Source organism: Trifolium pratense, linkage group LG5 (assembly GCF_020283565.1).
Source record: "Trifolium pratense cultivar HEN17-A07 linkage group LG5, ARS_RC_1.1, whole genome shotgun sequence".
Lineage (NCBI taxonomy): Eukaryota > Viridiplantae > Streptophyta > Magnoliopsida > Fabales > Fabaceae > Trifolium > Trifolium pratense.
Window position 1 is genome coordinate 587,404 of NC_060063.1, and position 20,614 is coordinate 608,017.

General features: G+C 32.3%; 1 protein-coding gene and 1 pseudogene across 1 annotated transcript; both read left to right on the forward strand.

The window, feature by feature from the left end:
* Positions 1-4,346: 4,346 nt before the first annotated feature.
* LOC123884301 lies at positions 4,347-7,091 on the forward strand (annotated as a pseudogene).
* A 5,951-nt stretch (positions 7,092-13,042) lies between these two features.
* Positions 13,043-19,126, forward strand: LOC123884170 (kinesin-like protein KIN-13B). Its single transcript, XM_045933197.1, has 12 exons — positions 13,043-13,469; positions 13,568-13,672; positions 14,633-14,776; positions 14,905-15,006; positions 15,600-15,677; positions 15,770-15,851; positions 15,941-16,100; positions 16,178-16,480; positions 16,941-17,159; positions 17,530-18,001; positions 18,451-18,516; positions 18,603-19,126. The coding sequence occupies exons 1-12, from the start codon at positions 13,362-13,364 to the stop codon at positions 18,777-18,779; spliced, it is 2,016 nt and encodes a 671-aa protein (XP_045789153.1). The 5' UTR covers positions 13,043-13,361; the 3' UTR covers positions 18,780-19,126.
* Positions 19,127-20,614: the final 1,488 nt, after the last annotated feature.

Here is a 20,614-nt window from a genome sequence, read left to right on the forward strand (position 1 = left end):
AAGAAACAACATCTGAATATGTTTCATACACTATTCATATTCCTCCAACACCAGATCGAATGCCTCTTTCATCTTCTCAAACAAGCCTTCCTGAAGAAAATGGCAAAATCAACACCAACAAGAGCTACGTCTCAGGTACAATTTTGAGATGGAATTGATTTGGTTTAAAAGCTTTGTGACTTTTACCTACGGACAATTGTCGTTGCTATAAGTTGAATTTGTTTTCCGTTTGCCACGTGTCCACATCTGACGGCGTAAGTCAAAAAATTGACGGGAGGGACTAACTTATTAAACGGAAGAAAAGATAAGGGACCAATTTGAAACTTTTAAAAGATAAGGGACCAACTTGAAACATAAAATAAAGATAAGGGACCAAATGTATAATTAAGCCTAAACTATATATGTTGATAATTTTTCAACCCGGTTTATAGATTTATCTTTTTCTATGTGAAGTCTGTTTATTTTGTTGTTTTGTGTCTAATTGAATATTTTTTGGTTAGATAATCTACCGCATAGAATTTCACTTTTTGGAATGTAGGGAGTTTGAACTTTAACTCATGTATATTAAATGCAATTTTATACCAACCAAGTATAGTTCAATATTATATTTTTTGATATCTGAGTATACCTAATCCAAGTCCAATATCTTATATTGACTTGTTTCAGAGTGGTCACACGCATCATAGTCATACCCGATCAAAGGTCCCATTGATATTACTCCTAGTATGTTGGAATGACAAATCTTATCTAGGACATTTATGCCCCTCAACATAATTTGTGGAGTACCCATCAACCGATTTTATAGTCATCCTATTGTGGATAATGTTTGAATGACAACAAAGCATTTGGCTCCACATCCGAGGTCAATAGTGATTTTAATATTATTTTTCTAAAGTATTGGACATAATTTTATGTTTGGATTGATTGAATCTATTTGAAGAAGGAATTGGAACCTGGTCCAATTTCTTTGGAGTCTCGCATGAGCCCGATTAGTTTGAGATAGATGAAGGGGAAGGGAGGTGAGCGGGGTAATCTTGAAAAAAAAAATATTTTTATTAATTTTTTTTAAAAAAAAAAACATTTTTTGTTCTTGAAAACAAAAAATCTCAATTATAAGATAGATTTGATTGGTTAAAAAAACGTTTTAAATTGGCTGAAGGAATATTTTTAATTCATAGAACATTTTAAATTGTGAGGGAACATTTTAAAAAAATTTGTTTTTAAATTTTGTTTTTTTTTTCAAGAATAAAAAACTTTTTTTTTTTGAAAAAATGATTTAATAAAAAGAAAATATTTTTTGTCAAGATTACCCCTCCCCTCCATTTACCTCGAACCAATCGGGCTCTTAATGCCCTTTGGAAGGACATGAATTGGCTAATCTTTTATATTATAAGCTTGTATACACAAGCAAACCCTAAACTCTAATTTGTTTTTCCTCCATTTTATCTTGCAATTTTTATTAAAAAATAATACAATTTTGTCTTGACTATGATTCGAACCCACAACCCTTTAGTGCAAGGCAATATTTCCAACCATTATTGCAAGTATACCAATTGTGATTAAAATTATGTGCAATAATTGATAAGCACCATCAATTTTAAAAGTATATCATATAAAAATTATTGTTGACTATATTATTCATCACGAAATATTTTTATGTCTTTCCTGATCAATGATTTTTTTTTCTACCGGATCATAAATTTAGAGAATAATTATCATGTGAGATTTGGAAAGTTATTATCACGTGTGGTTTGGAAAGTTATATATATATTATCATACTATAACACCTTCAACAATATTGAAATCTATTAAAAAAAGATGTTTTCTCTCCCAACCCCCCTCAATTCTTTTCTACCCCCAAAAATCCAAGTTTGCCCCTTGCGGTTTGAAACATTTTTGCCAAAAAACTTCGGTTCGTATTCACCGAAGCTAAATATTAGACCATTTCGGTAACTGCAAACCGAACATTAGCGTTTTCGGTACACAAAAAACGAACGTCAGCTTGTTCGGTATCTGCGAACCGAAATGTCCTAGATTTTGATACGTTGGTCGCTGGAATTAGGTCATTTTCGGTAGAATTTTACCGAAATAATTGTTTCGGTACCTGCGAACCGAAATGTCCCAGATTTCGGTAAGTGATTACCGAAATTTATCAGCATGTCAGCTTATTTCGGTTCGTATAAACCGCAGTACCCCCCAGGGGCAAAAACGGAAATTCAGGGGATAGAAAAGAATTGAGGTGGGTTGGGAGAGAAAACATCTTAAAAAAAAAACATTTTTCACATTTCAATGTCTCATGTTAACAACTTTACCACAATTCGACTTAATTTACTCAGAGGTGTGTATAAACTTTCATTCTGTTTTGTGATTTATTATCTTTATTCCTGAAATCGATATTGTTTATATATATATATATATATATATATATATATATATATATATATATATATATATATATATATATATATGGGGGCTGCTAACTTAGACCCAGTTGGGTCTAAGTTAGCAAGGTGCGCCTTTTCAGTTGGACCAAAATACCCATTCTTTTTAATTAATTAACCAAATTACCATCAATGGACGCGGATCCAGTGTCGCGCGCGTACCGCAGTACCATGGTTACAGGCTGTTGATTTCCATCAGACAGCCAAGATCTGATCTCATCAAGACTGTCTGATCAATCAGACAGCCCAGATCATCCGAATCCATCAGATTCCAGCGCGTGCACCACACTGGATTACACCCTGGAGAGAGAAGAATCTACTTTTAAAAGCAGGACACGTGTCGCTGTCTGATTGGCTGGGCGTGATTTTTTTCCATTTAATACTTTGAACTCAATTATTTCGTTGTAAATTAATTTTTTATTTATTTTTTTTATACCAAAATTCATAATTTTTTTTTCTCTACAAATAGAGACTTGGTTCGTTTGATTTGGACACAGAAAAAAAAACCCAATTTTTCACTACCTTAATCTCATTTTTCACTACCTTACATCAACTCACTGAAACCATTCTACCAGCAAAATGGTTTCAGATTACAACTCTCTGAAACCATTGTGCCAGATAAATGGTTTCAGAAGCAAACACAATTAATAAATTACTCACTGAAACCATTCTACCAGTAAAATGGTTTCAGAATACAACTATGTGCAACCATTCTACAAGCTAAATGGTTTCAGAAGCAAATAACTAATAATCAACTTACTGAAACCATTCTACCAGCAAAATGGTTTCAGATTACAACTCTCTGAAACCATTGTACCAGATAAATGGTTTCAGAAGCAAACACAATTAATAAATTACTCATTGAAACCATTCTACCAGTAAAATGGTTTCAGAATATAACTATGTGCAACCATTCTACCAGTAAAATGGTTTCAGAAGCAAACATTAGTTTTTAATTACCGTTTTATCTCATTTAATTAACTAAAAATAGTTTCAGGTCTCCAAAAATTTCATAAAATATACCAAAAGTTCCAGAATATTATCTACTATTTTCCTGGTATAATGGTTTCAGTGAGTTGGTTGAGTGGTGCGTGTTAAATTACAACACACAAGTAACGTATTTAGTAGACAAAAAATGAGATTAAGGTAGTGAAAAATTGCGTTTTTTTTTCGGTGTCCAAATCAAACGAACCAAGTCTCTATTTGTAGACAAAAAAAAATTATGAATTTTGGTATAAAAATAAAAAAATAAAAAATTAATTTACAACGAAATAATTGAGTTCAAAGTATTAAATGAACAAAAATCACGCCCAGCCAACCATTGTGTGACACGTGTCCTACTTTTAAAAAGCAAATTTTTCTCTCTCCAGGTTGTAATCCAGTGTGGCGCAGGCGCTGGAATCTGATGGATCAGGATGATCTGGGCTGTCTGCTTGATCAGACAGTCTGGATGAGATCAGATCTTGGCTGTCTGATGGAAAGCAACGGTCTGTAACCATGGTCCTTCGGTACGCGCGCGACACTGGATCTGCGTCTATTAATGGGTATTTTGGTTAATTAATTAAAAAGAATGGGTATTTTGGTCCAATTGAAAAGGTGCACCTTGCTAACTTAGACCTAACTAGGGTCTAAGTTAGAAAACCCCTATATATATATATATATATATATATATATATATATATATATATATATATATATATTTAAACAGGTTCTTTGAATCCCAATCCTTTATTTGATCGAGAGAAGTTGGTTAATGAATTGCAAATTAGATATCGGACCTACTGCGTTGAGTTTTGCGTAACCGAAGTTAATATAGTTCCAAATTTTTTAATAGGTTGTTTTTTACACAAAAATTCTCAATTATTTATATTTAATTTAATGTTATATGTTATTTCTATTAAAATTATGATACCGAGTATTGATATTAGGATTTTCACACACGACACAATTTTGCATTTAGTGACAAGTCACAATGATCGTGTTATAGCAAATTTCTATACATCTAGTAATGGAAGCGACAAGTCACAATGTTTTGACTGTAGATATTTGTCGGCATGTGAAGCTGCTTGGAGGATATTTTCTTTTGATATACACTATAGAGAGCCTACGGTTGAGCGACTTAATTATCATCTTGAAGATGAGCACACTGTTTTATTTGAAGATAACAAGCATATTGAAGACGTTCTAAACAAACCAAAGTGTCGCACATCAAAATTTTTGGCATGGATGGATGCAAACAAGAAATTTCCAGAGACAAAAAATTTAACATATAGTCAATTCCCAACTAAGTTTGTGTGGAAAGAAAATTTGCATCAGTGGGCTCCAAGACAAAGAGGTTTTTCAATTGGAGGAATTAAAAACAGTGGACTTTGTTAAACTACGTCAAATGTCCTACTTCTTTTGATGAATTAAAAACAGTGGATAATTTCAAATATGATAGTTTCAAGGAAGCCTGTTTTGCAAGAGGGTTGCTGGATGATGATAAGGAGTATATAGAGGCAATAAAAGAGACAAGCCACTGGGGTTCAGGGACTTTTGCAACATTATTGGTGTCAGATCAGCCGACCAGACCAGAAATAGTTTGGACAAGTACTTCACATCTTTTGATTGATGACATTTTGCACAAATAGAGACGTTGCTTGGTGCTCCAGGTATAAAATATTTTCATCTATTTCTATAAAACCATACTTATGAGTTGTTTATTTTTTTACTCATGTAACCTTGCTTATATCACTTTTTAAATTATTTATTATGTAGTTTATTAAATTGTAGTTTTCTAAAATTGGAAAAAGAATTTTGTCAAAAACAAAATGGAAAAAGAATTGATATTTTTTATAAATACCCTTTATTTTTACGTTAATGTATTCAAACATAAATGAATTCTGTTTAACTCACTTTTAACCAAAATCAAATCTATCAAACTCGATTCTGCTAAATCAATTTTTTTTGCAATACACCAAACACAACCATAGCCATGTCACTAATCACATTCATTATTTTGATTTTAACATTGCAGATTTAATATTAACCGATGATCAATTGATACAATATGCACTAGCAAATATTGAGATGATGTTACGTAGTTGTGGGAAGAGTTTAAAAGATTATCCTCCAATGCCTAGAGCAAACACATCATTAGTTCCTGATATACAAAATAGTTTATTACACGACAGATTGAATTATAACAGACAATGTTAGATTGATGTCAACTATGACTTCAGAGCAACGTAAAGTATATGACACAATCATGACAAGAGTTAACGAAAACAAACCTGGTGTATTTTTTCTTTATGGTTATGGCGGTACAGGGAAGACATTTATCTGAAGGGTCATGTCAGCCGCATTACGCTCAAAAGGTGAGATAGTTTTAACAGTTGCCTCAAGTGGGATCGCTGCATTGCTTATACCTGGCGGTAGAACAACACATTCAAGGTTTTGTATTCCTCTAAATGTTGACGAGTTTTCAACATGTACCATAGTTCCTAAAAGCCCTTTGGCGCTATTAATACAAAAAGCAAAGCTCATTATATGGGATGAAGCACCAATGATGCACAAACACTGTTTCGAAACTGTTGATCGAACTTTAAAAGATATTCTCAAGTCTGTTGATGAAAAAAATAAACACATTCCCTTCGGTGGAAAAGTTGTTGTTTTTGTCAGAGATTTTAGACAAATTCTACCAGTAATACCCAAAGGTACAAGACCGGAAGTTGTTCATGCTACTATTAATTCTTCGATTCTTTGAAATTTTTGTGAAGTTTTAACATTGAGAAAAACATGAGGCTTCTCAGTGGTGCTTCGAGTGCAGACGTTGAACAAAGAAGATTGTTTTCTGAATGGGTTTTGGGTGTTGGCGATGGAGAAATTGAAGATGACAATGACGATGATTTAGAACTTGACATTCCATCAGATTTATTGATTCCAAATTCAGGTGATCCTCTTGCTTCTATCGTTGAAAGGACCTATCCCTAACTTTTACAAAACATGAACGATATAACGTATTTCCAAAATAGAGTTATACTACCTCCTAAAAATTCAATAGTCGACACAATAAATGATTATATGTTGGATTTAATTCCTGGTGAAGAAAAAACATATTTGAGTTATGATACTCCACTCACACAAAATGTAGACGGTCAAACAGTGGATGATGTTCATACTCCCGAATTTTTGAACACGATTTCTACGTCGGGACTGCCAAATCACAAGTTGAGACTTAAAGTTGGAGTTCCAGTTATGCTATTAAGGAATTTGAATAAAAAATTAGGATTATGCAATGGAACAAGACTTATTATTACGAGATTGGGAAAACGTGCTCTTGAAGAAAAAATTGTTTCATGAAGTAATATTGGTGATCAGGTTTTCATACCTAGATTTTCTCTGACACCATCTGATGTGAGAATTCCTTTTAAATTTCAACGGAGACAATTTCCTATAATGATTTCTTTTGCGGTGACTATTAATAAGAGTCGGGGACAATTTTTAAAGCATGTTGGGATATATCTTCTGTCGCCAGTGTTTTCACATGGTCAGTTGTATGTTGCAATTTCAAGAGTTACTTCTAGAAAAAGATTAAAAATATTGATCATCGATGACGATGGTGAAGATACGACTAAGACTTCGAATGTGGTCTATAAGGAAGTCTTCCGTAATATAACATAATTTTCTTTGTATGAATATTTTCTCAAAATTATTGTTGAACTATCGTTTAATGTTACTCAACTTTTTTCATATACCTTACATTATTGGAATTATCATATCTTATTTAATTATTATATATCTTACGGCTAATCAGACTCGTGCGGTGCACGGGTCGATGTTCTAGTATTTTCCAACACTTATATACGGAGTTTTGAAAAAAATAAAAAATTCCAACACTTAGATTTGAGACTGGTGGCATCTGATTTATTCTCAAATGAGTTTTAATGTTTATGATACTCATCACCCTCTGAATATACTATTAATAGATATTTTACGCATTGTCAGATGGAACTTTCAAAGTCAATGTTGATGGATCTCTCGATCAAATCAATGGTAACTCAACATGTGGAGGTTTTATACGCAACTCGAGTGACAAATTCATCGAAAAAAGTTGTGTTAACCCCTCAATTTTCAAGGAAATGCGCCCTTGGTAATTTGGAGTTTCGCGGGAAGGTAAATAAAATTTGACAAAAAATTATTTCTCATCGAAATCAAACTCTGATATTCTAGAATGATTTATCCTTAGAGAACTCATTAACCATTTAATTTCAACCACTTGATTAATTTATCAAATGGTTTTACTATAATTCGGAATTAACAACATTATTTGTCCCAAGATGTTTTTTTAAAGAGGGACAAATACAAACAAGTCATAAGAAATATGTAAAAGTTCGACAAGTAATTTGGTTAGCAACTACGTGGAGTTTATGGCGCGTCCGTAATAACATCATGTTTAGAGGAGATGTAGTTAATCTGCATTCCTTGATGGATCAAATAATTTATATTTCTTGGTTTTGGTGTATAGGGAGAATCGCAAGTATGTCTTCCTTTATTTTTTTAGATTGGTGTAAAGATCCATTATCGTGTATTCAAAGCATATAATGGTATCTGTTAGAATTGTAAGGGTTGAGTATACTTTATACTCCTTATAATTCAATTATTTGTTTATAAAAAAAAAGTCATAAGAGGATACAAGAAGTATCGTAAACCCTAAACAAAAGATAACATGAGTACAAAAAACAAAACTCCCATATAAGATACACTAGATAAAATAAGCACCAACATTCAACAAGATGGATAGAATAGAAAATCACCAATGAAAATGAAGGCAAGAAACAAACCTCAAGTCGATTAATATCACCAAGATCGAAGCTCATCACGACACAAACTCTAACGACTCCAACACCAAATTTGTGTCGAGATGTCAGATGTGAGTCTTTTTGCATGGTATTAAGTTGGCTCATAGTATGAAACTCGATCTTTATTGTGATAATTTTTGTTATCCTCGTGAGATCAACATCCATTTCTTAAACCTCTCCTTGAGAAATTTATCAATCTCCTCTCCTCTAATGGTTCATCAACGATATCATGCTACTTTTTTTTTATCATTTCTTTTAATGTTGTTATTGTTTTATCATTTTTTTTTGGTAATTTAAACAAGACATTAAAGTGGTCAATGAGTTTTCCTTAAAATAAATTTGATAGAAATATTTTTAGTTAGATTTTATATATTTATCTCGTGGTTGAACTTTGAATTATCGAACCTCTTTCTTTTGAGGAGAAAGTCTTACTTGGATACAACCCCAAAAAAATATTTGGGCACACTCACATGATAATTGAATAAAAATAAAAGTTAAATAATTAAGTCGCATCATCTAATAATAATCAATTTTTTTTTTTACTTCATGTATGTGTGCCTAAATATATATATTTAGTGTTGTGCCTACGATAGAATTGTCCTCTTTTGAGAACCATATGATTAATAATAATGCAATGATTCTCTTTAGACAACCGAATTGTATTGCTACTTGCATATTTAAAGAAGGAAATGAAGTTGCCGATACATTTGCAATTATGGTCTTACTTTACAAACTATTGTTTACTGGTATGATTTCCCTTGTTTATTAGAGATAATGTATCTAGTTTATTTTAAATTTTGTGGTTCTTGAAGGGAGTTTTGATCTAGTCTCATCCATTTGTACTTCTTCCTGTCCTAGATAGATACATCAACTTTACCATAAATTTAAAATAGAAACTTTTTCTTATCTTTTATATTATAAGCTTGTATACACAAGCAAACTTTAAACCCTAATTTGTTTTCTCTGTTTTCCCTCCATTTTATCTTGCAATTTTTATTAAAAAATAATACAATTTTGTCTTGAATAGGATTCAAACCCGCAACCCTTCAGTGCAAGACAATATTTCCAACCACTATGGCAAATATACCAATTGTGATTAAAATTATGTGCAATAATTGATAAGCACCATCAATTTTAAAAGTATATCATATCAAAATAATTGTTGACTATATTATTCATCACGAAATATTTTTATGCCTTTCCTGATCAATAATTTTTTTCTACCGGATCATAAATTTAGAGAATAATTATCATGTGAGATTTGGAAAGTTATTATCACGTGTAATTTGGAAAGTTATTATCAAACTCAATTCTGCTAAATCAATTTTTTTTGCAATACAACCAAACACAATCATAGTCATGTCACTAATCACATTCATTATTTTGATTTTAACATTGCAGATTTAATATTAACCGATGATCAATTGATACAATATGCATTAGCAGACCAATTGTGATTTAAATTATGTTCACAAAGTGTTAAGCTCCATCAACTTTCATAGGAAAGATTTCATACGACAATTAAGCACCATCAATTTTCATTGCACAATTTCAACAATTAAAAACCAATAATCTCTTATATTATAAGCTTGCTAACATAAGCTAACCCTAAACCAAATTTTTTCCCCTCTCATTTTCTCTTTCTTTTTATTGCAGCTTTATATTAAAAAAATACAGATTTGTCATTGAACCTGCATCCCTTACTTACGATAAAACCTTTCAACCGCTAAAACATGTGCTTCAATTATGAAAGAATTTAGGAATCCTAATATGTTAACCCTGTTTTCAATAAATTTGAACGGCGGAATTAATCATAATTTTTATTTATTTATGTATGTCTACTTAAGTTTATGTTCTTAATTATGTCTTTAATTTTTTTTTAACCTTTAATTATCATCAATTTTTTAACCTTTAGTTATCAGTAATTTTTTTTTAATAAGTAAACAAAACAATCGAGTTCCAAAATTATTTAAAAAATATATAAAATATAAAATAAGCACATAAACAAATATAGAATAATTAGTCCATGAAATTCCATATACTACTCTTATTGAAAATGCTCTTAGAATTTTTGTATTTTATTTTTTTATTATTACATATTACACCTAATTAGACCCATGCATCGCATGGGTCAAAGTTCTAGTATATAGAATCGAAGGAAGTATTTGCAACTTTTTAATCTATATTTTGGGATGCTCAGCCATTAGCTAGGATTTTTGTTTGTTTTTTTTTTTAAATGATTAATAAAAAAAAAAGTTTTGCATAATTTGATTGGGGCCACTCTCTCATCATTAGGACGTGAATCCGATTAACACATGCAATGCAAGGTTTTTTGAGTTGACAATACACCTAAACGTCACCTACTAATCTAATCTATTATGACCGCTTCAAACAAAGTTCAGAAACTTGAGCGCGTTTTCACGCGAAAAATATACACAGCTTCCCCCAAAATAAAATGAGTAGGAAGCTTATTTTGTAAAAATATTTTATATTTTTATTTTTTGACAATAGTGTTAATTTTATTTGTCAAAAATAAGATATTTGACTCTTAAAATGAACAATTATGTGTATTATTATTTTCTGGTTACAATGAGTTGGAGATCGAACTCAGGACCTATAACGTACTACCCAAACTCCTTACCATTAGACCAAATCTAATGACTTACAATTATGTGTATTTTTAGAAAATAATAAAAATGTCAAAATATTATTATTATTATTTTAAAAAATGCATAATCTTTAACTATTTTTTCTACTTCATTCCATTACAACTTTCATTTTAAGAGTTTAACATTTTTTATTAGAAAATTAAAATGAACATATTTTAAAAAATGAAAACAATAATATTTTCACAAATTAAAGGCCCCCTACTAATTTGTATTTTAATCCCACTTGAATACTAATTAGTAGGGGCCGTTTACTAGTAACCATGTAAGGATCAAAGATAGTAATCCGAGTTTTTGGAATTGCTTATAAATAAAAAAAAAACTTAAGTTGTTTACTTTGTGAAAATATTTTCGTTCTAGAAGTTTGAGGAGTCAAAGACAAGCGCGCCAAAAAGAAGTTTTTTCAAAAAAAAATTAAATTAAAAATTAACGGTCGCGTCAATGTTTTTGTAAATGTAGGATAATTGGAATGGTAACAGTGTAACAAGTTTGAAATTTAAATAGCCAATTTGTTATTGGAAAAACCTAATTTTTACAAAAGTGAAATTTAAAAGACCCCCGAATGCATTTGACTAATCATTGAAACCCACACACACTATGAAATCTCGAATTCAAATCCAAATAAAGACCTGCAACTTAAAAATATCGATTTTGTCGGTTAAATTATGACTGATAGGGACAAATTGTTAATTAAGTCACTCTAAATAAAATTTTGGCTTAATTACACTCTTGATCTTCTATTTTTATCGACTCACATAATTAGTCCATTCTTTTGAAATACTCAGTTTTATTCTTTTTTTTTTTGCGTGAACTGAGTATTCCATGCGCGCAACTGTAGAGACTAATTCCTCGAGCCTTGTGGGATCTAAAGAAGTGAAAACTTTCCTTATAAATTTTAACATTGATGCATGCCCAAACCAAATATCGAACCCAATAACTTCATTAAGCTAGAAGAAATCAATGGTTATCTCATTTATGGGTCACTCAATTTTATAAGATTTTATGATTTCTGCTTCCTCTAAGGAAGAGCTTAATTTATATGATTTACTTTGATTATATTTTTCTACTAATATATAAATGCAAATATTAGCATATGAGTTGTTGTTTGATTTGTCTCGATGAATATTTTTAAAATATATAATTTTTGTAATTTTTAATAAAATATAATTTAACATATTAACGATTAAAGTTGCACATTGACAAACGTGACAGTGGTCAACTAGATTATTTATTTTGGGACGGAGGAATACTAATAATTTTTTTAACAAACTATTAAAATGTATTGACATTTCACTTATTCACGTTTAAGAGGAATTTTCTAGCCATTGCCCATTAGGTTATATTAAAAAAACAGAAAATGTAAAGAGGAGGGTTATATTGACAGTGGTCAACTAAATTATTTATTTTGGGACGGAGGAATACTAATAATTTTTTTAACAAACTATTAAAATGTATTGACATTTCACTTATTCACGTTTAAGAGGAATTTTCTAGCCATTGCCCATTAGGTTATATTAAAAAAACAGAAAATGTAAAGAGGAGGGTTATATTGACTCCAAGAGTAAGTTATTAAAGCTACTCCAAATCATGACCTTTGTTTTTAATTTCAATTAATGGCTAAGATTGATTCATAATAATTAGTTGGGTGAGACTTATTTTTTTTTATCACACTGGAAAATGAACATTATCAAAACATTCCTCAAATTGAAGATAATGAATTAATTATAATCATTAATTGTCAAAACAGGATTGTCAAACGATTAGTGTTACATCATTTCAGAGTGTGTGGAATCCTTGTTTTCTCATGTGATCAAAAAATAAGTCTCAATTGATGATTACAATTGATTCATTCTCTTCTATTTAATGTATGTTTTGATAATTTTCCAATACAATAAAAAAATAAGTCTCACTTTGTGTTTTATTATCAATCAATCTTAGCCATTAATTGAAATTAAAATCAAAGGCCATGATTTAGAGTAGCTTTTATAACTTACTCTCGGAGTCAATATAACCCTCCTCAAATGTAAATATTATGCCTAAAATATTCAAATTCGTTCAAAGTCAAAAAATCGCAAAAGCCTGATAATATTGAATTACTTCCATTTTTTGAAAAATTAACTAATCTCCACACACGCGCTTCTCGTCTTCCAAACCGCAAAGTAAACACACGCGCTTCCTCTCTACTTCACTTTTCAGTCACATAGCTTTTCTTTTCCTTTTGAAGTTTCAAACTCAAATTTTCTCTCACTTTCTCTCGTTACTTTTTTTCCCGAGAAAATTTTCTGAACAAAAGAAGAAAAAAAAAATAGCAGAAAATTTTTCTCTCTAATTTTCATCTCATTCTTGTGCATATTTTGCTGAAACTATAAAGTCAATTGAGAATTTCGTTGTTGATGAATTTGATTGTGTAATCGATGCCGCGATCAAGTTCTGGAATTCATCACCAGCGTCAGAACTCTGATAATTTCATCCTTGATGCAAATTATCATGGAAGATGGTTTCAACCTTCAGCTTTTGCTCAGGTGAGGTTTTCTTTTCGGTTTTCGTTTTCATTTTCTATGAAAAATCATAAGCTTAATGTTCGGTATGTATTGTGAATGGATCGAATTGTGTTATGCAGGAATTTGGAACTCGATCATCGAGCTTGAGGAAGAATGATGATGATCGTTTGTTCACTAGTGGCTTGCTTGACTTGCATTCGTTTGATACTGAGCTTTTACCTGAGGTTTGTTGTTTGTTTGGAATTAGCTTAATCGAAGAGCTTTTAACTGGAAAACTGTGAAAAATTAAGCAAAAAAAAAAAACTAGTGTATTATGATTCCATTCAGGTTTAATTAATCTGAGTTGCTTGAGTAATTACAATGTTAATGATGTTTATTTGTTGTTGAATTAGTTGGGTGAATTGGGCTTATGATAATCGCTAGTTTTCTAGGTTTTTAGTTTTAAAATGATGATTTGTGTGAATATGCAAATGCCGGGAGTTTTAATTTGATTCTCCATAAATATCTGATGTTCATAATGAAAATAGGTAAAATAGCGTTTACCCCCTCTGCAACGTTAGCAAATTTCGGTTCCCCTGTAATAATTTTTTTTCAGTTACTCCTGTGATATCAAGATTCCTTTTTTTTAGCCCCTCATTGAATATGTTGGCTTAAGATACATCATAAATGATGACGTGACATGGTTAGTGAGGGGGGAAAACCGAAATTCGCTAATGTTACAAAGGGCAAAAGGACGATATTTTAAGTCAACATTTCAATGTGGGGCTAAAAGGATAGAATCTTGACATTACTAGGGTAATCGAAAAAATAGATTACAGGAGATAAACCAAAATTCGCTATTTAACCCATGAAAATAGGTAATGGTGTTGTCGAATAAGGGCTATAGTGTATTGGAATAAATGTGTGGTCAAATAATGGCGCTATGGCACTGTAATGTAGCAGAATTTTGAACAAACTGTTGTTTCCCGTGACCTGCGATTGACAAAGGTGATATTTAACTAGTCATGGTGTTCATTGTAAAAAAAGTTAATGACTAATTGCAGATGGTAATTAATAGTTTGCTGGGTTTTCGGTATTTACTATGATGATTTGTATGAACATTTAAGTGACTGGAGTTCTAATTAAATTCTCAGTAGATGTGTGACGTTGTTGACAATGAATATTTGGCTATTCATACTGTTTAGGGGCAATATTTTGATGACTCTGAGCCGATTTTCCCCGGGAACAAACTCGCGCCTAGGTCTCGGGGCTTGGCTGAGAGCAACATTCTTAAAAGTTTTGCAGCAGATAAAGAGAGAGCAAACAATGTTGCTAAGATCAAAGTTGCGGTATGCTTCTTTCCGTATGTTTCCTTTTCATGCCTTATTTTATGTTTATTGAACAACAAGGGCTTTTACTTTAGTTCCTTTGACATTTGCATTTTGTTTTCGGCTAAGAGTGCTGCTTACTGTTGCAGGTTAGGAAGAGACCACTAAATAAGAAGGAAATAGCAAAGAAAGAGGAAGATATTATTACCATAGACTCAAACTCTCTCACAGTTCACGAAAGAAAACTCAAGGTGAGTAAGTCATAGGTTGTATCAAAATCTACGCTTTCATGATTTGAACTCTGGATTGAATGTGTGAACTGCTTAGTTTATACTGCTTTTCCAGCAGTGAGCAAGCAAATCTTTGACATACAAACTACGAAGTACTTAGTACTTATCAGTGTTATCCCCAATTGATTCCGAATTAACCAAACTACTGAGCATAATAACATAATACTCTAATTTTGCTTTTTATTTTGACTGATGAATTTTAAATTTAAACCTTCATGTATGTAGGACCTGCTCGATTTGTGAAACATTTTTCATTGTTGATTAATAACTACAACATATAATTTTCTTTCTACTTTATTTACTGTTTTGAAGGATTTGTAATGAAATTATCCATTCATCATTTCCCACGCAATGTCTAATCAAATCGAATTATCAAACTGCATTGTACATTACAATTTCTGTCAGGGAGACCATTTCAAACTAAGTCAACATTTTTCTAACCAATGTTGAATGCATATACACATGCTTTACAATTAAAATATTTGTACTGTACTTATATGGTGGATGTTGTACCTTTTTTCTTGATTGTGTTTCCGCATCACCTTTGTCTGCAGGTTGACTTGACAGAATACGTCGAGAAACATGAGTTCTTTTTTGATGCCGTGCTGGATGAAGATGTTTCAAATGGTGAAGTGAGTATTTAACGAGTGGTAGTTCATGTAACAACATTGACTTATAATTCAACAGTTTCACTGGAATAGTTGCTCTTTTTTTTTTCCTCCAGGTGTATGCTGAGACCGTGGAGCCCATAGTTCCATTGATATTCCAACGAACAAAAGCAACTTGCTTTGCATATGGGCAAACCGGTAAGATTTTGTTTATAGGCATACTCTACTCTACTACTTTGATTGTTACCTCTTGAATTTTTTTGTTGATATGAGTTACTGTAATTTAGGGAGTGGAAAGACTTATACTATGCAGCCATTGCCTCTCAAAGCATCCCAAGATATTTTAAGATTAATGCACTACACATACCAGAACCAAGGTTTCCAATTATACATTAGTTTTTTCGAAATATATGGGGGGAAACTGTTTGATCTTCTCAATGATAGAAAGTAAGTCATATAAATTCTGTGGACTTGAAAATGTATTGCTTTTGCAGTATTTGTTTGATTGGTTTATGGTTTTACAGAAAACTTTTGATGAGGGAGGATGGTAGACAGCAAGTTTGCATTGTTGGCTTGCAAGAATACAGAGTTTTTGAAGTTGAAACAATCAAGCAATTTATTGAGAAAGGAAATGCTACAAGAAGTACTGGTACAACCGGTGCAAATGAGGAATCGTCTCGATCACATGCTATACTTCAACTTGTTATCAAGAGATCAGCTGATGGGTCTGAATCAAAGCCTGCTCGAGTTATAGGCAAACTTTCTTTCATAGATCTGGCTGGAAGTGAACGTGGTGCAGATACTACTGATAACGATAAGCAGACTAGGTGAGACTTAGCCCCTGTTTTGATAAACAACTTAATTAGCATTTATAACATAAGTTTGTGTCATACAAGTGCTTATATATAAGCTATTTCTATAACTAAAGATGAAATAAATGCTAACTGTTTCCATATAAGCTGTAAAATGTTTTCATAAGCTATCCTGATGACTTTGTGGAAATAAGCTGAAAAAAGCTTATAGACATGTCATAAACTGTTTCTATGTGATCTCTCAAGTAGACTCACAAGTGCTTATGTCAGTAGATATGCTCAAATATACCTATCCAAACATGCTTTTAGTTGATCAAATTTACGAATTCTTAAATCACTATCATTTATATTTTGTTATCTTATCCCCATTTAGAAGTAGCGATCTTAGAATGCCTATTTGGTTCAATGAACTTGATGTTTAATTGTCAGAATGACTGTTTGGTTTAATTAACTTGATTTTTATTTTAAATTCCAGGATTGAAGGTGCTGAAATTAATAAAAGCTTACTTGCATTAAAAGAATGCATTAGAGCTCTAGACAATGACCAAGGGCATATCCCTTTCAGAGGAAGTAAATTGACTGAAGTTCTGCGTGACTCTTTTGTTGGTAATTCGCGGACTGTAATGATATCTTGCATTTCGCCAAGCTCGGGTTCATGTGAGCATACTCTCAACACATTAAGATATGCTGACAGGTATGTAGTTTGAATTTTTTTTTTCTTGTAAGAAAGTGATTGATTTGATGCAAAAAAGTACTCCGTCCAGAATGAAATATAAGCAAAAATAGGCTAAATTATGCATATTAAGAAAAGTAGTTGATCACATTTAATTTATGCAATCTGAATATAAAAAAATTAAGTCAATTGTCTAAGTTACCCTCCATGACTAATAAATTTGTTCATTAGCAATACAAAAGTTAAATTACATGAGGGATATTTTAGAGATACTATTATTGCATAGAAGAGAAGTAATTGATATTTGCTTTTATTTCATTCCAAAATATGAGGTAAATCTTGCTTGTAATTTATTCCGGGAGGAGTGTTCTAATTGACGGTGATATTTCAGGGTAAAGAGCCTGTCAAAGGGTAATAGCTCCAGAAGGGATCCCCTTTCTTCATCTAACCTTAGAGACTCAACTGTGTTGCCGGTTATACCTCATGATAATACTTTTGAGGATGAAACAACATATGTTTCCAGTGAGAGGAATCAATTCGGATGGTCCAAACAGCCTGAAAGAGAACCCTCGCCTTCAAATAATGTGGACCGTGTTGAAAGTGGTAGGTTCGAGGGAAATTTGGCACCATCTGTGTACTCTGACCAACAAAGGGGTCAAAGAGGCGTTCAAAATGGTAGAGCTGAAAAGGAAAATGATTACCTAGCACCAACATATGGACAAGACAGAACAAGAAAAACGAGCAAGAGGGTGGATAACAACCAGTTATCTACCGTAGAAGACAAAAGGAAGATAGGCTCTCGTGCTAAACATGTTGAGAATACATCTTCTGATCCCGATGATGATTTTAATGCTCTGTTGAAGGTATGTTCTTATGACATATTGATCAATGAGTACTGCTATTTTATTACGAACAAGTAGTATACGAAAGGGAAGTGTGTCTACCTGTTCTTTTTATAAAATGTCAAAAAAATCTTTAATTTGGGATTTGACAGAAAACAAGGAGGGGGGTAGTTGGTATAATAGGAATTCTGACTCCTTCCAGTTAGGGATCCCATGCATTGTTGGATTGAGATCAGACGGTCCAAATTTAAATCTCAGTATTTTGTAATAAAAAAATAAATCAAAATATGCATTGTAATCTGGACAGTTTTCTCCGATCCAATGTTTACTGATGTGCCGACCGTGTGAACTGTGGATCCAAATTCGTGTAATAGCCTATCAGTTAATTGACATTCATAAAAACTAACATTTCTCCAATACATATTTGTGAAATGAAACATTGAATGATTTGTGCTTTGCTCGGCATTTAGGATGAGGAAGATCTTGTAACTGCTCACCGTAGACAAGTGGAGGAAACAGTAGATATTGTTAGGGAGGTATGTACAGATTTCTTACACCTTTAGATATTGTTCTTTCTTAGCTTGGTATTTTCATTAATATTGTGGAGTTTTTTTTAATGCAGGAGATGAATTTACTCTTTCAAGCTGACCAACCAGGAAATCAATTGGATGATTATATTTCCAAATTGGATACCATTTTGTCTCAAAAGGCTGCAGGAATATATCAATTGCAAGCACAGTTGGCTCAATTCCAGAGACGTTTAAATGAGTACAACATTTTCTCATCTTCTGGTGACTGATTTTGTTTATGATGAGAAAATAGTTTGATGTGTTGTGGGTGTGAATTCTCTGTGCCTCAGATATTGCTGCTATGATTTCATTGGCATGAATCATTTCTCATGTGTAAATAAAGAATGTTGATGCTCACTGGTTTTTTGACTCCCCGAACAGGAATTGACCCATCCTTTGTTTTACATACAAAATGTATGTCCACATGCTTGTTTTCCTGTGGCATAACATGTGGAGTGTTGTGTGTACATTATATAGTCAAATTTACCCTGTTGGGTTGTTGCTTGTATTTTGCAACCGAGAATCTTCATGTGACATTTTTCTGTTGTATACTAGTTTCCTTGATGCACTTCGATTATGGCATGGATGTTTTGTCTACTTGTACTATATCATGATTCATGATTCCAGTGCCCTTTTTTTCCCTCCAGCTTATGATGATTGAAAACCTAGACAGAGACTCGGATTCTCCTCATAGAAGCACATAGTCAAACAATCTTTAGACCCGTGTTTGCGCAAGCGGTTGGTGCACAAGGTGGGTGAGTGATCTTAATTTTGTGGTATTGAGTTTGATTCTTAATCATAAAAAAAAAACAGTCAAACAATCTTGAGCATTGGATTGAGATTGGTTGGTTCATATTTCAACTTCACTAAATTTATTTTTTGAATACATATCTAAATGTGTAATGCATGAAATCATGAATATTAATAAAAAAAATCTGTTTTTCCTAGACAATAGTTTTACTTTTATAAGTAGAAATATGAAAGCTAGGCAGTTTAGAGTTTGTTAGTAGTAGTTAGTTTGTTGATTCTTTGATTTGATAGAATGATAAAGACGACTACATCAAGATGTACCATGAGATTTATACAGTGTTAAGCAATGGGCCAAGGCCCAATCAACAATTAATTAATATTTTTTTTTTGAAAACTTGGTATCCGGCTCTAGGACCGACTAATTCAAGGGGACCAATCCGACCGCCCACTTGCGGGGGGCCCATTTAAAGCCAGAGTTTTTTTTGCTCTGTATAGACTTAGCCCACCGAAATTGGCACCAGAGAGAATCGAACCTGAGACCTTGAGAGGAGCATACTCCAAGGACGTATCCAACGATTTAGAATATCAAATCATGTGATTGATTACGACTCTGATGACAATCAATCAACGATTTGTGATTCACGTCGGATATCTCTCAACTGCATAATTGCTTTTGGACTCAGATTCCCCTATCTTTCACCTATATAAAAGGGCCCATGTCTAGGTAAAATAGACGTTTTAAGATTCAATTAAACCTCATGATTTTCTTAAAACCTTCATTAACTTGAGTGTTGAAGTCTTTACAAATACACCACCCCTCTTCAGGGAGCAGCCTCCACCTCCTCCGCCATATTCTGAAACTTCGGCCATATCAGTTTTAGGTCATTTCCGAATCATATAAAAAGTGAGAATAACTAGCTCATAACTAGTGTAAGTAATACTCAACTAACTTTTACATTTATAATAACAAGCAATTCTTGGGGCTTCATTCACAAAATCTCTAATATTTCCAGCCACACAAAGATAACATAATGATGTTTTCTCTCTAGGCCTCTCATATATCTTTTATACCCCCAAATATTCCAATCTTGCCCTTGCTAAAAACTTCGGTTCACAAAAACCGAAGTTTTTTCTAGTTCAAATTCAGGAAAAATTCGGTTAACAGAAACCGAATTTCTTTTTCATAGCAACCGAAGTTTTTATTGAAGGGCAAAAAAGTAAATTTCAAAGGGAAAAAGAACCATGGGGCCTAAAGAGAAAACATGTAACATAATACTATATGTTCGTACTACATTCACTAGCAAAGTTCAATTGA

What these genes read in the sequence shown, in the direction of transcription:
- LOC123884170 (XM_045933197.1), top strand. Translation starts at nt 13,362, where the DNA reads ATGCCGCGATCAAGTTCTGGAATTCATCACCAGCGTCAGAACTCTGAT. An exon ending in AACCTTCAGCTTTTGCTCAG is followed by an intron (nt 13,470 to 13,567) that starts GTGAGGTTTTCT and finishes TGTGTTATGCAG; the next exon opens with GAATTTGGAACTCGATCATC. An exon ending in ATACTGAGCTTTTACCTGAG is followed by an intron (nt 13,673 to 14,632) that starts GTTTGTTGTTTG and finishes CATACTGTTTAG; the next exon opens with GGGCAATATTTTGATGACTC.